The sequence below is a fragment of the Mus musculus genome, chromosome 9 (assembly GCF_000001635.26).
Source record: "Mus musculus strain C57BL/6J chromosome 9, GRCm38.p6 C57BL/6J".
In the NCBI taxonomy this organism is placed as follows: Eukaryota; Metazoa; Chordata; class Mammalia; order Rodentia; family Muridae; genus Mus; species Mus musculus.
The window spans coordinates 105,451,392-105,474,358 of NC_000075.6; the positions used below are offsets into that span (position 1 = coordinate 105,451,392).

General features: G+C 40.2%; 1 protein-coding gene across 8 annotated transcripts in view; it reads right to left on the bottom strand.

Annotated features, from left to right (window-relative positions):
* The window catches only part of Atp2c1 (ATPase, Ca++-sequestering), a 109,896-nt gene that overhangs the window by 40,030 nt on the left and 46,899 nt on the right, over positions 1–22,967 (bottom strand). For all 8 annotated transcript variants that reach the window (NM_001253831.1, XM_006511712.4, NM_001359823.1 and 5 more), the window contains 9 exons: positions 18,646–18,756; positions 16,310–16,426; positions 15,192–15,281; positions 13,235–13,270; positions 9,626–9,687; positions 8,269–8,377; positions 2,143–2,295; positions 1,384–1,452; positions 413–488 (listed from right to left, as the gene is read on the bottom strand). In NM_001253831.1, coding sequence (NP_001240760.1) covers positions 413–488; positions 1,384–1,452; positions 2,143–2,295; positions 8,269–8,377; positions 9,626–9,687; positions 13,235–13,270; positions 15,192–15,281; positions 16,310–16,426; positions 18,646–18,756 — 823 coding nt within the window. The remainder of the gene's footprint in view (positions 1–412; positions 489–1,383; positions 1,453–2,142; positions 2,296–8,268; positions 8,378–9,625; positions 9,688–13,234; positions 13,271–15,191; positions 15,282–16,309; positions 16,427–18,645; positions 18,757–22,967) is intronic.

Genomic DNA, 22,967 nt, shown 5'->3' on the forward strand with positions numbered 1-22,967 from the left:
GGGAAATGAAGAGCCATGAACACTAGCATAGCTAGAAAGACAAATACTAAAATGTTTAGGGAAATGCTCAATGACTATACATAGGAATTACACAATTCTGGTTTTATCTGTTTCCAGAGTGGTTTTATGATTTTAAAAAATAAGTACTAGGCAAAAAGGAAACATGGAAGCAAAATTATTCTTCTACCCTCCACATTCAAAACAGAAAGCCCCAAAGCCAATGAAATGGCTCATTGGGAACGGGAGCTTGTCACAGTGTCCAACAAAGCCAAATGCGGATGGAGAACTGACTTCCACAAGCTGTCCTCTGGCCCCCAAACGTGTGCACACACGTGTGCAAGATAAATAAATCCATAAACACACCCAAAGAGAGCCCAAGTGAGAAAGGTACACATACTCACTCTTCTCTTACCTATTATACCAAAGGAGTAAAAGGACAGCTGCTTGCCTAAGAGGTCCATGCTCTTCTGCAGAGGAGTTTTTGGTGCCTTGACAAATTGAAGAAGATTGTTACAGTAAGTTAATTGAACACATCTTCCAGTGTGCTGGGAACTTTGCAAAGTACTTCAAGTGCACACTCCTGAGTTAAGCATACAACTCTCCTAGCAGCTAACACTGCACCTTCCCTGAAGAAATTGAGAACTATGCATCCCACTGAGTTAAAACTGTCTCCGGCACCTTTCCATGACTTCATTATGATCAGCTCTTCCGGCCATTTTCCAAACATGCTAGTAACACAGGTTTATGTTGCATTCTGTGCTTTCCTGACCTGCCCTTCTCAGCGATCGTTCACTGACAAGCTTCTTATTCCACATTACATCATAACCTGGAGTCTTGGAGGTTAGCTAAGAAATCCAGATGATTTTGGAAGGACAGAGCCTTTACAGGATGCAACTTTTGCACGCGAGCGCTGCACCCACGCACGTGCGCGCGCGCGCGCACACACACACACACACACACAGTTGTGTTAAAAACTTGGGTAGAAGTATTAATCTGAGATAAAAGAACATCAACAACAATCCTAGTTGTGCGCACTGACAGAGTGTGCGCATTTATGTATGTATTCAGTACATACTGCACATTACATAAAATACCCACCCAAAGGAATACAGAGCCATCTTCTAGAAGGAATAACACCTATCTGAAAACTAGCTATACATCTTTTTTTTTTTTTAACATACAGCTTTTAGAATAATCACAATGTAATCTAAGACCCTTTCAATTATAGGATTTAAGTTGTGTTTGTAAGCAAACATAAAGAGCAATATCCTGAAGAAGCTACAGTTCTCAACAGTATATCCATGAATCTATAAATACGCTTCCTACTACTTAAGATAGAAAATTAGAGATTTCACAAAAACCACTGACATAGTAAATACTCACTTCTTCTGCCTGCATCATCTTAAAGACCTCTCCAAATTCAGAATTTTCTCCTGTTCCAATGACAATACCCTAAAGGGGAAAACTGGGAGATTAATTTCTATTCAGATGGAATCACTGCTACCTAAAGAAAGAAAAAAGGGAAGGGGGTGGGGAAGAGGTGGAGAACAAAACAAAGGCCTTGCCTTTCCTTCCTTGCAGATTGACATGTTTATGTTACTCTCATTAATATTTACTCCTTTAAAATACAGACCCTAGAAACAAACTGACCTGGATGTGAGGCTCATATTTTAAAATGTAAGTGTCTTACACTCCATAAACACTTAACGCTGCATCTTGCAGACCCCCACTCCACTCCCACTCCACTCCCGCTCCTATAAATGAATGGTGACTTGTATGTTGGTAAAATATTAGAAACCAGGAAACAAAATAATTGAAATACACTACTGGGTGAAAAATATGTGATCAGAACACCATAACCAATACTATATTAAAAAATAAAAATAACGAAAGAAGAAATAAAGTTGGTCAGCAAATACAGGCTCTTGCTGCCAAGGCTGATGCCTTGAATTTGAACCCTTTCAGCCACACAGAGGTAGAGACAAGAGACTCCACAAAGTTGTCCTCTGACATCCACGCACAGCCCATGGTGCCCATGTGTCCATACACATACATACATATACATACACACGCAGATATCTTTTAAAATATTTTTAAAGAAAAATTTATTTAGTGAAGAAACCGCTTTTTTCAAATGGTCACCTTTGCTTTGCCACATCTGACCAGTGTCCCCATGAAGGCGATGTTACTTCTTGACGCAAGATCTCCATTAGCAGCTGGCTGAGGGGCTGTCACTTTAGAGCACGGAGCTGTCTCTCCTGTCAAGCTAGACTCATCCACAGAAAGATCCACAGCCTTGAAAAACAAGTGTTCCACAGTTTACATTTACAGTACACTTCACATTTCAAGGGTTCATGACGGCCACTTCTTCCAATATCCACATTCCAGCCATTAACTACATCTTGTTTTATAGTCATTATTTTAAAACAAAAGATAACCATATATGTTAAATGAAGTCGACAAAATCTGACACATGAAACAAAGAAAGCTACCATAAGAACAGGTTAAACTAAAATTCAAAATTTTAGAACAGCTGAAACTACAGCTATGAACCCAAATTCTCCTAACAAAACTTTTTTTTTTTAATGTCTCAAGGTGCTCACCTTTCTAAAGCACACAAATGACCATTTTAGGTGAGGAAAATGTTATTTATGTAACCTAGCTCTGTTACTGAAAGCAGAACCCACAGAAGATTGTTCCCCCAGTGTAGGAGCAGAGAAAGCCCTCACTGAGTGCAATACTGGATTGCTGTGCTGCTGACAGGGCAGTTATGTCAAAGACCAGAGCCTCAGCCCCATGGCAATGGCAAAACCTCCTCCTCCACCCGCACCCTGGGAGAATGTCAACTTGAGCCCTAGGAAGCACATACAAAGTGGCACGGAGCCTAGGGCTCACTGGCCAGCAACCAGAGATGAGTATGATGCCTCAGGATCCAATGAGATGCCTTGTCTCAAAACAACAAGGTAGACAGCACCTGAGGAATGACATCCAAGGTAGATCTCGTGCCTCCAAAGACACAAACATGTACACCCACACATATATAAGCACATAAAAATATTTTAAAGTTATTTAAAGTTGATTTTATCCTTTAATAATTGCTACAAATTGCTGACTTTTTGACTCGAGTGCTTAATGAAGAAAAGGGTTCCTGCAATTTTGATAAGTATATTTTTTTTTTAAAAATATGCCTACTATCTGCCGTCACCCAGAGAGAATCTTATTCCACCCCACAAAAACATAGTTAAGAAGTTCCGCCTTGGGGCGGGAGAGACCACTGAGCAGTTAGGAGCGCTTGCTGCTCTTCCAAAGGCCCAGGCTTGGTCCTCGGCATGGCAGTTCACAGGTTTCTGTAACTCTAACTCCAAGGAATCTAACGATCTCGTTCAGCCTCTTCAAGCACCAGGCATGCAAGCGTTACACCAATGCCCATAAAATAAAATAATAAATCTAATTTTTTTTAAGAATTTGAAGTATGGCCAATTTTACCAGAAAGAAACTGTCAAAAACATTCTGTGAGGAAGATTAGACATCAAACTGAGACTAGAAAAAGGTAACTATGCTCAAAGAACAGAAACAAAATACATTAATTTATAGAAAATATCAATAGAAATTGCATAGAGTAACTAGAAACCTAGAGGCTGAGGCTGGATCTATAGCTGAATGGTAGAGCACCTACCTACCTAGATTGCATGAGGGCCTGGATTATATAAGACATGACACATTTCAATCAATCAATATTTATTATATCAACCAGACACTAAAAATAAACACTGAATAAAAAGATACTTAGAGGGTGGTCAACATTAAAATGTCAAAAAAAAAAAAAGCCATCAACAAACAACCTAGAAGATGAAACAATTTAAAATCACCAGTCTAGAGGCTGGAGAGATGGTTCAGAGGGTAAGAGCACTGGCTATTCTTCCAAAGAACCCAGGCTCAATCTCAATTCCTAGCATCCATTTGAAGGCTCATATCTATCTGTAACTCCAGAACCAGAAGACCAGATGCCCTCTTTTGACCTCCATGGGCAGCAGGCATGTACCTGGTGTCCAGGTATGCACAAAAAAAAAAAAATCCATAATAATGGAAAGTGTTGTGATAAAAATTAAGAAACCACTAGTCTAAAGAGCAGAATAAAAAAGATAGCGAGAAAAGGAACAGAGTTAAAGGATCTGTGTATGTGAGACACTGGATCTGTGTGAGACACTGGATCTGTGTGAGACACTGGATCAGTGTGAGACACTGGATCAGTGTGAGACACTGGATCAGTGTGAGACACTGGATCAGTGTGAGACACTGGATCTGTGTGAGACACTGGATCTGTGTGAGACACTGGATCTGTGTGAGACACTGGATCTGTGTGAGACACTGGATCTGTGTGAGACACTGGATCAGTGTGAGACACTGGATCAGTGTGAGACACTGGATCAGTGTGAGACACTGGATCAGTGTGAGACACTGGATCAGTGTGAGACACTGGATCAGTGTGAGACACTGGATCAGTGTGAGACACTGGATCAGTGTGAGACACTGGATCTGTGTGAGACACTGGATCTGTGTGAGACACTGGATCTGTGTGAGACACTGGATCAGTGTGAGACACTGGATCTGTGTGAGACACTGGATCTGTGTGAGACACTGGATCTGTGTGAGACACTGGATCAGTGTGAGACACTGGATCTGTGTGAGACACTGGATCAGTGTGAGACACTGGATCTGTGTGAGACACTGGATCTGTGTGAGACACTGGATCTGTGTGAGACACTGGATCTGTGTGAGACACTGGATCTGTGTGAGACAGTGGACCTAGGTGTGAGACACTAGATCTGTGTGAGACACTGGATCTAGGTGTGAGACACTATCAAGCAAAACAACACATTTCAGGCATTCCAGAAGAAGAAATGCAGAGAGGTAGAGAGACTATCTGCATATATAATGGTCTACAATTTCCCAAACTTGATGAAAAACCCAAATCTAAATAATCAGGAAGTTCAATCAATCCCCAATGAGACACACTATTAAGAAGAAGAAGAAAAAAAAAATGTTCTGGGGCTGGTGAGATGGCTCATCCGTTAAGAACACTGACTACTCTTCCAGAGGTCCTGAGTTCAAATCCCAGCAACCACAGAGTGGCTCACAACCATCTGTAATGGGATCTGATGCCCTCTTCTGGGGTGTCTAAAGACAGGTACAGTGTACTTACATATATATAAAAAATAAATAAATAAATAAATAAATAAATAAATAAATAAATCTTTCCAAAAAATGTTCTGGCCAGGTAGATGACAAAAATCTTAATAGCAAGAAAATCAAATACTATCATTTATAATGGGGTCACAAAAAATTAACAAGTATTTCTTATCAAAATAAAAAAAAAAAAAGAGGTTTAGAGAGCTGGCTCAGAAGCTAAGAGTACTTGCTACTCTGCCAGAGGACTATAGGTTGCTTCTCAAAAATCCACTAGACACATTTCCTTGTTAGGGGACAGATGTACTCTTCAGCCCATTTTTGAGGTAAGGTTTCTCACTGAACTAAAAGCTCACTGTGATGACTAGTGTCCTCAACTTGACAGAATCTAGAATCTCTCAGGAGATGGACTTCTAAGAATGTCTATAGGGCAGCAGTTCTCAACCTGTGGGTCATAACTCCTTTGGGGAGGGAGGGTCACACACATATCAGATACCCTGCATTATCAGATATTTACATTATGATTCATAACAGCAATGAAATAATTTTATGATTGAGGTAAACAACAGAAACTATATTAAAAGATCACAACATGAGGAAGGTCGTGAACCACTGCTGTAGGGTATGATCTTGATTACATTAACTGAGATGGGAAGAACTACCCACTACAAGTGGTTCCATTCCTTAGGCAGAGGATGCAGACCTGTGTAAGAGTATAAAAATCAAAACAAGCTGAGTGCTACATGCATACACTCATTGCTCTCACCTGCCATACTTCTATTAACTATCAGCCTTAGTGCCTCACTAGGGAAAAAAATTCAGCTTCCTATTCCCACCAGGGGGAAGTCTGAGCTTCCAGTTCAATGGAATATTTATCATGACTCTTGGTAGGAGCACTCTTCCCTCTGGAATCAAAACTTCGAGGCATGACCCCTTAAAATTTAACAGGGGTGTGATGGTTACTCTTGGTTGCCAACTTGACAACATCTGGGATTAATACACAGGTTTTAATACACAGGTTGCTGGACACACCTATGAGGAATTTTTATCTTGACTAAATCATTTGAAGTGAGAAGACCAACTTCTAATCCAGATCTCTGATGTAGTTAGTAAGATGCACCTTTAAGCCAGATGTTTTGAGGTGGGAAGGTCCACACTTACTCTGGGTCAGACCTCCTGCTGGCAGTCTATATAAAGGACATGAAAGGAGGAAGCTTGTTCTCTCTCGATGCCCTTCTAGCTCTCGCTCTGGGTCTCACTAACAAGTTCATTCCTTCACTGGCATTACGGCCTACTTCTTTGGGATTCCAGTGTATACTGAAGACCAGGCAGAGATGTGCAGCCTCATGAACTGAGCAACTACAGATGCATTCTTGGACCTTCCATTGGTAGACAGCCACTGTTGGACTAGAGGGGGGTGACAGAGATCACAGAGAACAGCAGAACCCCAGACACTGGAGTTATTCAGAGCTGTGAGTCATCATGTAAGTGCTCAGAATCAAACCCAGCTCTGTGCAAGAGGCAACTGCTCTTAACCCTAAGCTATCGCTCTAGCCCAAAATCTAATTCTTTATGTAAGAATTAAAAAGCACTCCATCTCACTGGTAAACTTGTTTTCCCTTTAGTAAATGGAAAATTATATGCATAATAAAGAACTGGTTTAAGGGTTTTTTGATTTATTATCTGTTAATGCTTAATTTGCAGACATATTTTATATACCTACATTTGGAGTCACAGGAAAATTTCTCAGACAAAAAAAGTCATGAGTGGAGAGGTCTGTACACACATTCCCACAGAGCAGGACTGCCGGGACATGAGTCATAAAACGGCAGAAGCCCAGCCCTTCCCTACAAGCGACCTTTCAAATATAAGTGGACTGCACTTACTATGTACATGTTCATAAAACAAAAAATTATGTGGCAATAGAAAGTAATAAAGCACTAGAGAATGTGCCTGAGAAAATGTTAAGTGAGACAGACAGGGGAAAGTCTGTGTGTTCTATGATTCTATTTCAATTAATGAAATGTCGAGAATAAGCAAGCATACTTTAGTGTCAAGAACAAGAACACAGTGAGTGCTGAAAGAGAAGGAAAGTCTTTGGAAAGTGGTGACGGAGGCGATGGTTGAACACCTCTGAATAGCCTGACCACCAGTAAATGTTACACTATCAACTGAGCACATCTTATATGGGAATTATATCTCTAATAATGCTTAGGCCAAGTAGGGTGGCTCAAAGCCTATGATGGCTGACAAAAGAAGGGGCAGCTTGATCTATACTTTACGAGCCAGCCTGATCTATATTTAAAGAACTCATTTGGAAGAACCTGCCTCAAAAAAATCTAAACAATGGATTTTTGATGACTGTGTACTGAGGTGGGTGGAGCAGCACTCTGGGCAGGAACTGGTCTCATGAACAGAATCTCAAGCCATCCCATCCCAGATGAGCTCTATGCATCGCAGAGGAAGCATAGAGGAAGCATGCACTGCTGGGCAGCTCGGCCTCTTACTGAGAAAACAAAATACACTCTCAGCAGAAACCATACTTCCATTTTTGACTTTTTCTTTTCTAAGACTGCAATGGTATTCTCAGGCGATGCTGGGTAGTGCATTACGCCAGAGCTGAGTCAGACAGTCTCACGACCGCAGCGTGAGGCAAGAGGCTCGTCTACTGGCATGCTCCCAGAGGTTAACACCCTCCCCTTCCTGCTCCACTCTGTTCTCCGGCATCGTTGGTGTTGTGTGCGGCGTTCTATGTTTCCAGCTGCATCAGAAGTCATGTCTCTGCTCTCAGCTCCTATACTCTTGATTCCTCTGATTATGGAGTTTGTCTTTGTTCGTGCCTAATGGATTCACAAATCAACAAAATTCTATCCTCTCTTTCTGTTGGTACAGCACCTAACTCAGTGTGCTGACTGACCTGGTGGACACCCTAAAGACTTTACAGCAGGAACAGCTATCTTTCACGGAGGGAAACACATTTACGCTTGTCACTATTTCAGGCAGAATACTAAACATTTCACACGAACTATGTGTTAATCGTTAGAACTGCCATTAATCAATATCCATATACCCTAAACTTACCTCAAATAAGCGTAAGTCCGCAGGAACTCTGTCCCCCACAGAGAGACAAACTGTGTCACCTGGAACCAAGTCTCGGGCAAGTGTATGCTCCAGTTTTCCTTCACGCACACTGTAGCATGAAACAGAAACCATCACGGTAAGAAACCCATACTGTTTCTCTCTAAGAGTCCATTTAACTGCAGTGACTCTGTGTCTGTGGCTAGACAGACAGACAGCTCAGTGGTGAGGAAGCACATGCTGCTCTTACTGAGGATCTGCCACCATGGCTCCCAAGCACACACATCAGACAACTTACACCTGCCTAGAACTTCACCACCAGAGAATCTAACACTTCCTTCCTGCTCAGACACCTGCACTCACGTATACATCATGTAAATACCACACACACACGATTTTTAGAAAACTTTAAAGATTAATATTTTTAAAGTTAATCTTTAAAAACAAAATAAAAACGCTAAGCATCATGATATATTCCTTTAATCCCAACATTGGGGAGGCAGAGGTAGGCAGATCTCTGAGTTTGAAGACGGTCTGGTCTACACAGCACGTTTCAGTCCAACCAATGCCATGTAGTAAGACCTGTCTTTAAAAAATAAATAAATAAAAATAAACAATCAAAAATAAATCCTAAACCGTAATCACTTGATTAGCTATGTGCTCTTATTATGTGTTGGGGGAGGGTGAGGTCGGTAGAAATGGCTGATCAATGATGAGCACTAAGGCTGTCTTGAGATGTATTCATTATGATGCCTCATCATCTGCTTAGAAGAGTGCTCGGCATACACGCACTCTTGAACACTAGTAAGTACCTAGGGTGAAGCACTTAAATCACAGGCAGGACAAACTGGACTCGGACTCAGTAGGGCCGTCAGCTACATCCCTGCCCTCCTACAGGAAGATACCAGGTAGGAATACAGAGACTCCTCAGGCGTTCCCAGAAGGACCAAAATATATGGTAGAAGAGAAGAGACTGCCTCAGAACTTGTGAGAAGAGAACGCCAATGTCTGAAACGTTTCTCTGACCTTCCCAGGTGTGTCATGGTCTATGCAAGCCTGGACTCACGCACCACATGAACATGCACACACACGAATAAAAAGAGGAAAAAGCCTGCTGAATAAAGCCATCTCAAAACATCACCAGTAGGATGTCTGCCATCCTGACCAGAGACAGACTTTTTCTCGTCATATTCAACAGTCCCTCTCTCTCTCTCTCTCGTGTGTGTGTGTGTGTGTGTGTGTGTGTGTGTGTGTGTGTGTGTGTACATATAGACAGACATATATATGCTTATTGTAACTGGTCACATTCAATTTCTGTTTTTTAAGTTGTAAAACTCTCTTTCAAATAAAAGGAACATACCAATGGCATTCTGGTGGCACAAGTTTACTCAATTCTTCTAGAGATTTTTCTGAACGATATTCCTATTTAGACAAAAAGTAGAATTTAATATTAACAAAAACACTTACAAATAAATTCAAATATGTATGGTCCTTTTAGACTAAAATATTATTCTAAAATTGTTGCTTAAAATTTTTTCCCAATTCATATCTTGATTTATTTATCCTTATATTCCTAACCCATAAAAATTTTTCCCTAAATTATAGTAATCAAACAATTATGAAAATTAAATATTCCCAATTACATATTTTAAAAGATTATATAGATGGAAATAAAAGCCAATTATTGTGTCCAAAGAGTACACTAAAAGTTAAGATAAGTGAGCCTCATTTTTAAGATAATTTTACATTTGGTATTTGGTGACCAAGAGAACCAAAATCTTAATCTGTTTGCAACCTTTGCTGCGAGGACTTAAGCCCACACTAACTGCACTAGTTTGGAAAGAACAATGTAGCTGAACTATTCCGAAACTCACTTTTCCCAGCAACCTGAACTATAAGAAAGGGAAGCCTCTGAGAGGCCCTGGGGTGCTGTTCTGCAATCACATAATCTTCCATGCACACAACTGAGAGCTATGGCTCAGACATCTCCTCCATCTCACCACACTGTTTAGGCTATGACTCACTAGCTGCTGTGTTTCATACGGCGCCTAGGCTAGCCTCGTGTTTGTAACATGCACACTAATGTTTGGGTCTAAAGTTGAAAGGATGAGGGACAAAAGCAGAAATGAAAAGGAATAGAGTCGTGAAGTATTTTCCATGGGTAGACTGCCAATTCTACCCATCATCAAATGAGAATGCGAAGTTACGTAAGAGCATCTCAGAACTACATCAGTCACTACCGAGACAAGGGGGAAACATAAGCAAAATATAAACTATACAGAGTTATTAGGTATTCCTCTAACTACACCAACCATAGTGAAGAATTTGCGAGTGTTATACAAAACTTCTGTATGGGTAGAAAATACTGAGATACAAGTGCAGTCTCCAGTAACTGATCAAACAGGAGCAACCCGTCTTTACCTTTGCAACATCACTTCAAGAAGTATCATTCATATGACAATACAGAAAAGTCAAGGATTTGAAGGGCTGGGTAGAAGGGAAAATAGTTTGAAGAATGGTTTCTAATTTGTTTGTAAAATAATTTGTTGCCATTTTAGACATATTTGAGGAAAGGGATCAAATCTGCATAAAAACATTAATTTAAAAATGAAGCTTTTCATAATTTTTGAAGCTTTTTAAAATTTCCCATCTGCTGTACTTTGACAGTAAAATGTCCCAGAGGTGCAGCTAGCATTTGCTACTCTTGTGGGTTCTTCTTTTTCCCACTCTTTAGTCCCTGCCCCCAGTTTGACCCCCTTAACACTAGATAGGAGAGAAACAAGGATAAAAGGGAGAGAGAGGGAAGGGGAATCCCTGACTCTAATTGATTTCTTCTTGCTTCTTCTTTGAGCACGACCCTAACAAACTGCAACCAACCTCCCTGAATGCTCAACAACCAGCAAGCCCCACCTATGGCGCTCCAGCATTTATACCCTCTGAAAAGGTCCTAGAATACCAAAGGCAGGCCATACAACTGCAGAATCAACCTGCAGCTGGCAAAGCCATGCCTCTGCTAGAGCATGAGGCAAATCACAGTCAGCGGCTGCAGACTGTTTTCGAGCAGCCCCCATCTGATATTAAAACAAAAACACATTCTTATGAATTCCTGTGTGTTTTGTTTGTTTTTTATTATATGTGTGAATCCTTGGTCCCCAAATGGTAGTGCTGTTTTGACAGCTGTAGAATCTTTAGAAGGTGGCACTTCACTGGAGGAAGTTGATCACTATAGCTGACCTTGACCTACTCTAACCCACTTGCTGCCAGCTCTCAACTCCCTACCTGCAGACTTAAATGCAAGTGGCCACAAGCTCCTGCCCCCTGCCCCCTGCCCCCTGCCCCCTGCCCCCTGCCCCCTGCCAACCACAACCTCTGTAAACTCAATACTTTCTCCCTCCAGTTCCTTTTTATGTCAGGTATTGGATTACAGCAGTGAAAAAGTAGCGAATGTGGTATCAAATAAAAGACCACTAAGATACCTGCAACAGATCCCAGCTCCGTTTAAAATACATCATCACACTCCGTGTAAAGCTTCATATTGGCTGTGTTAAACCCACACTCTGTTGGGTATGTTGAGGATAGGAACTCTTTTATTTTCCAAAGAGAGCAAGTTGCTAGGGTCTTTCATACAGTGGTAATACCTAAATGGAATCTCACGTACATCTGATACATTAACTAAGACCCAAGAGAGTTAGTTGCCATAATCTAGGGTTGGGGATTATGAGAGGGGTCCAGCATAGATCCCACCACTCACTTGGCTGCAGAGAGTAACTCCCTCAGATGATGTTAGAAGATGACCACCCTTGACCCTTCAACCTGAACAAGAACACTGTGGTCTACTAGGAGCTGAGACTGAGCTGGCTCTCTGTACTCAGTTATTACAGAACTAGTAACTTACTTTGTCAGAAACTACCTTAAGACACCAGGGCAGTGGTAAATATACATGCTGTAAGGGTAAGTACAATCGCTGTTTTAAGACTCAAAGCATGGATCTCAGGACATACGGCATTATTACATTTCTCCCTACACTACCGTATTCTGTCTACTCTTATTAGCAATATTCAAAGTGAGACCTGATAATATTTAGAGGCTTCTAAAACATACATAAGTTTCAAACATTTAAATGACCATAAAACAACCTTCTAAAACTAAGCCTGCATGTTTTTTAACCCTGCACTTGTTAGCCTGACTCCACGGCTGGAGGGTTTTGATTCTTCTCTTCTCTGCCCCTTCCCTTTTTCCTTCCCCCCTCTTCTTTGTTCAATAGTTAACATGTGGTCCATATTGGCCTTGAATTGACAATCCTCCTTCCTCACCTGAGTGCTGAGAAAGAAGAACTCATGAGACAATCTCCAGATTATTTAGAACAATCTTTAAGAGAGACTTATGAGGTTTGAATGGCTATCCTGAACAGGAAGTATGACCACCTCTTCTGAGGAAAATAAGAAATTTTAGAAGGGGCGGAAAGGATTACCAATAATGAAAAAAGTAACTTTTAATTAGCAAACAAGACTAAGGTTAGGAAATAAGACAGTGAAAAGTACCCTGTTAACTAAGAGAACTCACTCAGTCATCTTGGAGGTATTCTTCAGATGGCATCTAGTAAACTGCCTATTCAATTCTACACTCACTTTTTGTTTCTTCATCTAGACTTAGCCCTAAGAGGTATCTGCCCAATTTTATAACTAGAAAATAAAACACAATGGTGGATTATATTGCTGTGGTTTTTTTGTTGTTGTTGTTTCCATCTGTTTCAGTGAAAAAAAAAAAGCAGACTATGTTTATCTCACTAAATAATCAAAGCAGTGCCTTCCTCTCACAAATCTCACAATTGGCTATTACCTGAAATTGTTTTAAAAATAATAATTAGGATACACACTACCATCCATGTTGTTTTACATAAGTCACTTTAAATTGTTTTTAAATAATCAACTAATATACCACTTTTATCTTGAAAAACCAGATTACTCACCTGAACAAAGGCCACAGTGACGACAATTACTATTGCCTGAAACACAGACAGTTTTTTAAATCAGACATTCGCAAGAACTAACTTCTAGCCACACTGTGTTTCTCTGGCTATGCAGACCCTGGAGAATGAAACCCAGCACTAAAACCACTGAGAGAAGAAATCAATTGCCTTAGCCTAAGGGGAAGAATATGAGTTTGAATAGCTAACCATCCTCATGACAGCTTCCAAACCTTTCTGAATCCACCCAAGGTTTCCCAAATGAAGAACTAGCTTTTTGTTTATGAGTAACGTGTGCTACAGGTGACACATTAATTACTTGTTTAATTCCTACATACTAATTTGTGGGAAGAATTTAAAAATCCAATGAATAATAACACACACATACATAAATAAAAACTGAGGGGAAAGCCGTCATTCCCTCCCACTCCCAGTGCTGATTTGTCAACACATAGGTAGGCAAGGGCTGTCTCTACTGCTGAGCTAAACCTAGACTCCACTTTTTCTACAGAAAGCTAGAATCCAACTGATGTGTTAGGCAGAAGGAAAATATGGGAATTTTTTTAACAAACTATGAGAGAAAATGAATTAATTCTCAAACAAAAAAGTCAGAAAAGGAAGGAGTTTTTGCTTTTCCAGAAGACATTTTTATCTACCACACTAAAACTCAACAAAGGTTACTTAAAAGTATTGTACAATGCAAAGCTGTATCAATGAGCTTTTCATAATCTGCCATATCAAAATCTATTATCTATCTTTTTTTTTAAACTGAATCCATTGACCTATCTTTTATCTACTGAAATTTGATAATCTCTGAAACATTTGGAAAATATTGGTTCATCTAGCTATTCAAAAACAAATGCTGACATGCTTACTAAATTTAAATTTGCTAAAAATCATTACTAATGCCATTAGGATTTTAAATACTGGGAAACTAAGGTTGTTCATGGTAGTACATAAAAATGTACAGTAACCTGAATTACTACTTCAAAGTTTATTCTTATTATCACTACCAACATCATTCTCTTAAGTACAAGGCTTGTTCACCTCACAACTGCCCTTCCGTGAGACAGCTAGTACTCTTCAGTCTATACATGCTTCCCATTCATTATAGACTATTAAAAATGTTATACGCAAGGGCCAAATGTTTTCCCATTAATAATTTAATTACTCACTTTACATCCCGATTGTTGCCCCCCACTCCTCCTGGTTCTCCCCTCATATAGTCCCCCCACCCTCCAATCCTTTCCTCCCCTTCCCCTCTGAGAGGGTAGAGGCCCTCCTGGGTATCCTAACACCCTAGCAGCACATCAAATTTTATAAAATTAATTTTATTCCTCTGTCAAGAACATTCCAGACACACAGAAAGGGCTTCCTTCACTATGCTACCCACAATGCCCTGGGGCTTGCTCTCCCTGTCCCTGACCTCCAAGCAGCAAGGCTGACATTAGTACTGTGCACTTCCACACCCAGCTGTTGTAATGGTTCCAAAAACAACAAAGAAAACATGACTACTGATACAGCTTAAAGTCACTTCCAATTGTGCTAAAGCTCAAACAATTTTATGTATCATAATTTTTGTCATTAACACAAAAAGACTATAGTAACAAGAAAAATTCAGTATTATTAAAATAGTTTTGACATCACAGATTCCCTGATAAGTCAAAATATTTTCAACTAAAAAGCAACAGATATTTTAACTAGAACATTATAAAATAGTTCCTGTCTGTGAGACTGACTGTGCATGGCTGTAATCACATCTACCTGGCAAACAGACACAATAGCATAGCTGAGCCCAGGAGGACCAGCCTGAGCCACAAAAGGAGACCTCCATCTCAAACCAGAACAAAAGGCAATCACCACAACTCAAAGTGGGTTTATTTCCAACATAAAAACCAAACTCAATTTATAAAAATAACCAACAGGTTAAAACTTTAAGAAATGAAAGGCTATTTCTTACCACAGTGATACTGACGGCATCATCAAACTGGCGCATTAAAATGCTGATGACCGCAGACGCCAGGAGCAGCATGATAAGGGGATTTTTAAACTGGAAAATAAACACAGACAAGTCAATACTCTTACATGAATAACAATTCTGCTTTATCTCAATAAAGGCTTTGTTTTTTAAAAAAGGACATCACTATAAAATTACCAGAGTCCATAGGCGGTTTATTTTTAAGCAACAAAAAAAGGAGTTATTCCTTAAAAGCTACATAACAGTTCCTTCTGAAAAAGAAAGTTAAATATCGATCTAGAAAACAAGGCACACATAAACACAGTTCCACCTTCTTCAGGCTTCGGTTCTGCTGCCTTAGACAGGCACACGCACAGCCCTGCTCATCACCTTCTTCAGGCTTCGGCTCTGCTGCCTTAGACAGGCACACGCACAGCCCTGCTCATCACCTGCAATGCCTTCATTGGGAAGCTTGAGAACCACTGCTCACAACTATTTGTTTGTTTAGCACACCAAACTTTCCGAGTTAAAACTAGCCATAGAATTATCCAACTTTTTATACTAATGTAATTGCTACTAGATTTTTTTTTAAAGCTATAGTAAGCCTTTGCTAAAACTTAAGATAAAGGTACTTAGGAATGGCCATAATCTACTGTGAGCTTGCTATTTCCTGAGGTCATCCCCAATGGAAGCAAATGGAAAATTATAGGGTTGATAAGAAAGAGTATAGCTTACGCCCTGGCACTTGGGGTGTAATTATACATTTAATAATTTTCTAAGCTGGCCAAGATTACCTTCAACATCAGCCTCCTGTTAACGAGGAAGCCGCAGCTCAGCAGCCACAAAGAAGCTACTGCCTGTCCAGTGCCTGCGACAGCGCAGCAGTGAGGAAATGCTGCCCTGTAAGCTACACTCACTCTACTCTCAGAGCCTTTTGCCTAAAATCAGATGAAGAGTCAGAACTAAAACTATAGAAAATCTAACTTAACATGTAAATTTTCAAAGAAAAAAAAAAGATTGTAAAACAGTTATTTCCTTTCTCTGTAAGTAAATCTCACGAGATTCACAACTATAAAGCTGCTGTAAGTTATACAGCAGCGATGGAGGGGAACGGATCTTACCTGAGAAATATACTTCTTCCATAATGGTTCATCTTCACTGATATCAAATTCATTCCAACCATGGAAGGCTCGCCTATGACTAACTTCAGATTTGTTTAAGCCATTCTGAAGATCAGCCTATTAAATTTTACATTAAAAGTCATTTAAAATTTTAGAGAACAAACAAAGAAAACAAAAAGAATACAAAGTATATGATCACATTAAAAGAAGCCTTTAAAAGTATACCAATAATCTGCCTGCACATATAGTGTACCACATGCTTGCACTGCCTACAGAGACCAGAAGAGGGCACTCAATCTGCTGAAATGGAATTACAGATATTTTGAGCCACCAAGTGGGTACTGGGAACTGAACCTGGGTCCTCTGCAAGAACCTTAACCACTGAGCCATCGCTCCAGCCTCTAATAAATTACAGAAAGTTCCCTAGAGTGTTTGTATGGGACCCACAGTCATACTCGGACAAGATTAACTATAAAGGGACACGGAAAAGCTTTCTGGAACAATAAAAATGTTCTATATTTTAACAGGCATGTTAGCTTGCACACAATACCAGCACTCAGGAGGCTGAGGCAAGAGGATTATCTTATACTGGAAGCCAATCTGAGAGGCACAGTGAGTTCTAAGCTACAGCATAAGATCCTGGTTAGTCACATTTATCAAAATACTTAAAACTAGTCTAGAGTTACATTTAGTTTTATTTTGTAAATGGACATGTCAAACTGTCTCTTAACTTCGTATTTATATCAATAGAGACTTGGTCTTCACTTAGCATGAATGGCAGTGAGTGAGGACCTTCTTGTCTAGTCAAGGACCTGAGCATAACTAACTTGTGAGTGCTTAGCACCGACCAGGGCATCCACAGTCCCCTCTGCCAAGGCCGAGAGGTGAAACACGAAGGAGAGGGGAAGAGGAGGACATAAGAGCCAAACCAGGAGAGGGGAGCCCAGAAACACCATCTTACAGGTAGGACACAGCTGCTGTCTTACAAGCACGATATGGCCGAGGTACTCAGGAAGTCACAACAGCTGTAGTTGCCTGCACGGGGCCTGAGCAACACTGGGTCAATGAAGATATAGTCACAAATAAGGGGCTGGGGTTGGGGGGAGCTCAACTCCTACCAGCCCTGGTAGGAGTTGCTAGAAAAGTCGTCATTGTCCTCAGTTATGCAGCCATAGCACCCATGCAGGCCCACCTACCTAGTCCTAGCTAAACCCTAGGGCTACAAAGAAGAACGAAGGCCATGGAAGTGGGAGGGGGACTGAGGAGGAAAGCCAGGGCTGGGGAGCAAGAGTGCAGAGGAACAGTGTAGCCTGAATACATTATACCCAAGTATAGAATTATCAAAGTACGCTGGTATTTTATATAAATTTTATCTCAGTGAGCAACAAATTAGTTTTTCTTTTTCTATGGAGAAAAGGATTAATAAAAGTAGGTCGTAATTCATATTTTAATTAGTTTTAATTTTTTTTCTAAAGTTAGTGTCTCGAAAAGAATATTCAGTGAGCATTCCCTTCCTGTTCTCTGAGCTTATTAAACTGAGACTGGGAGGTGATTTTTTTTTTTTTTGCCTTGCTCCTAGATTATGTTATTATAGCAGAATAATAAAGTTAACATGAACTTGTTCTTAGGACATGGCAATATCACCTAAGTCCTTCAGGTGCTATCCTGGTTTTAACAGCCATGAAAAAAAAATGAAATTACAATGGCCCAGAAATGGCTAATTTCACTGGCTAGCAAGTTGGTAAGAGATTAGCAATCAAGATTTCTAAACTTAAAGATATAAGCTTTCTAAACTTAAATTTATTTAAAATAAGTGGTTTTAAAACTAAGTATATAATACAATTTTCTCAGAAATGGATACCAGTTTTTTTGAAGCAACAATTAAAATGGTTGAAAATTAAAAATACTCTTTTCTCCATGTTTGACTAGACTATACTTTTCAAAACTAGAAAGAAAATAAAATCACCTAATTACTACTTTTATACAACCCTGAACTTGTACTTAGCTTTGACTTTACCTTAGGAAAAAAAATCTACTTAAACTAAAAGAGAAATCCTAACACCACTTATATTCCTAATTAAATTAATTACCCTCCTAACCCAAGTGCTACACAGAGCAAACAGATGCTGGCCACACCGCTCACCTTGGCCCAGCTAACACACACAGCTGGTCACATGTGTTCAAATGCTCCAACCGCACTTCCTGCAACGTCATCAAGCTTACCTGGGGGCTGGCTGTCAAGCTGGACAGCGCAGAGCAGTGCTCCACCACTGAAGAGGACGTAGCGGGCCAGCACTGACCTAGCCCCCACCCCACCCTCACCCCAGAGCACTTACCTGGAGAAGGCCTGCAACCTCACTGACTGCTAACTCACTTGCTCTCTTTGACGTCAGTACAGGGATCATTGTCTCATTTTCAACATTAGGGATCTTTTGAAATCGTGCAACCTAAGAACAAAACAAAGAAACTTACTTGAATATACTAGTAGAATGGAGTCTAGAATGAAAATCTAAAATAATCACAGCAATTTCTTTTCCACTTAAGGAAGTATATTAAGATCGATTGTGAGTATCTAAGACAACTCAATACTGACATTCTTCTTTCAAAACCATGGACACCTGCTAACACCAGGTTTAATACAAACTCTTCCCATCACATAGTTTAAAGGCACTGTTTCTTTCATTTCTCCAGCAACATAAGACTCAAAACAGATGCTTTTCTCTCAACTCCTGATGAATAAGCACAATCATAATCCTATAAAGTCATTATGTTAATTCCAGGACAAGAGCTCTAAGCTCTCTCCACTTAGCTGCTCCCCTGTTCACTTCTCTTTTCCAGAAACCTGGCTACACTTCCAAACATCTCGACAGCAAGCAAGTCTAAAAGGTAATTCTCACACCAGGAGAAAACGGAGACGCTCAAGAGACCAGCCAAGCAGAGGTGAGAGATGGCACAGGTTAGTTGGCGGGTTCGGAACATGCAGAGGAAGTCACAGGAATGGTAGCAATGATAGTCATTTCATTCGCTTTTATAAACATGCATATCAAAAGTGCTCATCACAATTCTAGCAACAAAATCCATTCAGATTTGTCTTCAGTGCCAGCTGAGATTCCTTACAGACACGGACCTGCAGCTACAGGCTCTTCACTACTCAAACTGAGAACTTTTGCCAACCGTCCAAGCCACCTGGTGAAATAATACTGAAACTAAAACATCCCTGCTCCTGCTAAGACATGGGTTTCTGAACTGAAATTATCAATATTTTCAGGACAAAATAATTTCCTAAGATGTTTAAGTAACTATTCTTTAAAACAACAAATAATAATTAATTCACAATTCTATTACTACTAGTGTCTATACACTGTAACTACTATATATGTATAAAAATTCTTCTCTGATTTAGTACAAACAAAACCAAAACAGCAGGGGGCCAGGGGTGATATTCCATCAGCATGATCATGTTTCTGGAGCAGAAAGCATATGTACTTCCTAGTGTCAGTTATTAGAAAGGCATTACTGAGTCTTTCTATGGTGCAAAGTAAACAGTAGTGATATGTCACATTTCTAATAAAGAATGTTAGTGACACACTTCTGAGGAAATCTTAGATCACTATTGTGCAAAGCCTTGACATTATTTTGTAGCATAATATTTTCATATAACTTAGAAATTTAAAGAGACAAATTTGAGAATTTCCTAGAACCACTGAAACATCCTGCTTTCAAATTCATAAAACAAACAGCACGGAAGCCTTTCCTGAACCATCTCAAGCATGCCAACACACAATTTACTTATCAAAACGGGTTAGACTTAAAATAATGTTCCAGTTAACATAGATTTTTAATCAACTAACCGGAAGTATAGTTCAGTATTAGAATGTATGCTGATACTTAACATGCTTACGACTCTGGGTTAAGTCCCCAGCATTAAAACAAAGGTATTGAAAATTGATAACGCTGGCACTCAATACACAGTATAAGAAGAGCCTTATTCAAAATTTTCAAGTACTCTTTTGGCAAATGGTGCATATAAAGGGTCTACGTTTGAGCACACTTTATATAAAGCTCTTCAAGGGCATTCCATTGGCCCCAAAGAGCTGAAACCCTCAAGAACTAAGACTTCAAATGATAAAGGCTAAGACAGAAGGAGTGTGATACACACCAAGGTCTGTTCCTAGGTCCTCTCCAACGTAACCACATCTCCTGTCTCAAGTCCATTCTCACGTGGAGGGAGAAAGCAAACCAGCCACGCCCTGCCCAGGATGCTGGATGGCGCTCACCATCATTACTCAGTGAGTCCTAGTGAGGCAGAAGCTTCTCTGGAAATGAGACAATCAGCCACAAGGCATGTGGGGCCTCCATGAAGGAATGGAGACTGCCCATTGGAGGAACTGTCTCTAGAAGCCTGCTAACCCTACTGCTGAACAGAGACACCATTAAGAACAGAACATAAATCAGATGCTGGCCCAAAATAGGAAGCATTTGAGGTACTTCCCTGAGGAAAGAGAGCAGCAGCACCTTTGATGCCCATGAAGAGGCATCATCCTGAGTGGCAGGGGTGCTGACTAGACGGGCGGAGAAGGCAGCACTGGGCTGCTAGGAATGAGACCCAAGTCAGGAAGAACTGAGAGAGCTTTATGCTTTTGTTTTACAACAATACAGCATGGAGCGGGAAACTATGTGTCTCAGATAATACCAAGCTTATTAAATTTCAGGTAGTCACAGTAATTTCTACTCAGGTCCCATCTTCCTTCCCTAAGAAAGTGTTTCCTCTGTTTAAAAGGGTTTCAAATTGTCTTAAAGACAATTGTCTTACAACTTGAAATCTGCTGTGGATGCATGCTTACTCCATCTGTTTCCAAGCAGGGTTACTTTTCACACTCACTCTAGGACCCCAGGTACAAAAGGAGAACTGCTGACCCTTCTTTAGGGACCGAGAATAAGGGTGATGGGCAAAACAATCCAACTGGAAAGGAAGCAGCCTTTGAGGAGTAGACCTGAGGTTCTGGAGAAATCTGTATACATGTGTGGTATGATACCCACCATAGCCACCTGTTTAATGGTTTCAGTCTCTATTTCACTGACACAAGAAATACACAGGAGTCAGTCGGAGGGACTAGGGCATCCCGGTATTTACTAGGTTGTACATAAAGGACAGTAAGATATAGAGAAATACAATAAATCTGGATTAGAGGTTAAGTAGCCTGCAAGCTGTTAGTAGTAGGAACTGCATTTCCAAGGGAGATGAGGGGCCACAGCTGTGTTAGCCTTCCTACAGGGCTGATAGAATAACTAGAATTACTGTTTCCATTAACCTGTAGAAAGATGGAATGTTACAGACACAGGCCCAAGTTATCTTATTAGCCATCTTAATACCTATTTATAGTCCACCTCTATTTCTGACTTAACATCTTATGACTACTAGGGAAATCCGTTTAGAATAAACTGCCAAGGCAGTCATGTTCACCAACCCAAAGGCTAGGACTCTCATCAAACAGGACTAACAAGACAGACTAATGAGGTAGGCTAGAGATGGTAAATACAAATTAAGACCACAATAAGATACCACTCTGAAATGCCAGAATCCACTAGAATAGTTAAGGTCAGGAGAAAACCACGGTGCTGGTGAAACCAGAGAGGTGGCTGTTAAATGTGCAGCCACTAGAGGAACAGTTCAGCAGCTGCTGCATACTATTCTTATGTTATTAAGCAAGAATTGGGTCTTTCTTAGTTAAATGAAAAGTTATTAAATGATTTAAAGTCTAAATGATTTAGTTAGGGGTTTAATTTTGAGAAATACAAACTATAAAAGGATCAAGTTCATCTGACGGTAAATGCATCTTAAGAGATTCGGTGGCTGCCACGTCTTGTTTACAAAGAAGTCCACATGACCATGGTCTCCACGGTCAAACTTACTTATCTCCTATTTGATCTTTAGCAGCCTGAAGGCTGAAGTATAGAGCCATCCTCTAGTGGTCGAACCTGCTTTGCAACTGCTCTGGTTTTAATCTTCAGTGGGGGGTGAGGCAGGGACCTAAGCTATAATGTACCTTAAATTCCCTCCTTCAGAGCCTTCCATTTCTTAAACTACTACACTGTGAACCACCAATTCATGCAACAAACTAGCCTTTTACAAACCCCACAGGCACAACCACTACCCCTATGATCTATATCCTACAAAGGCGAATTACTTCAAAAGTCAAGTAATACCAAAACACAAACACACACAAGAACATATACTGTAGAACCTTTCAAATATTTAGAGTGTATAAATATTAATTTAAATGTTGGTCTTTATTCATTAGATGCCTTCATAGTTCCCTGAAGACAGATTTTATTTTACAGAGAGGCCAGGATTTAATTTCTATTTTTTATAGTAAGCACTACTACACACCGGTTTCTAATGTGACACATACTCAAATTGCACAGAAGCTGCTATGGACTGAACTGAGCCCCTACAATTCACAATAAGCCCCAACCCCTTAAAAAGTGATGGAATTCAGAAAGCCTCTTTAGGAAGTTAAGAAGGTTCTGATAATAATGCAAGATAAGTTAACTGCCTAACAAAGACAGACAAGGAACACTTCTTCTCCCTTAGCCACCATGTAAGGAGTTGAGCAGGAGAACTCTCTCCTGGAACTACAGCACACAGCACCCCCTG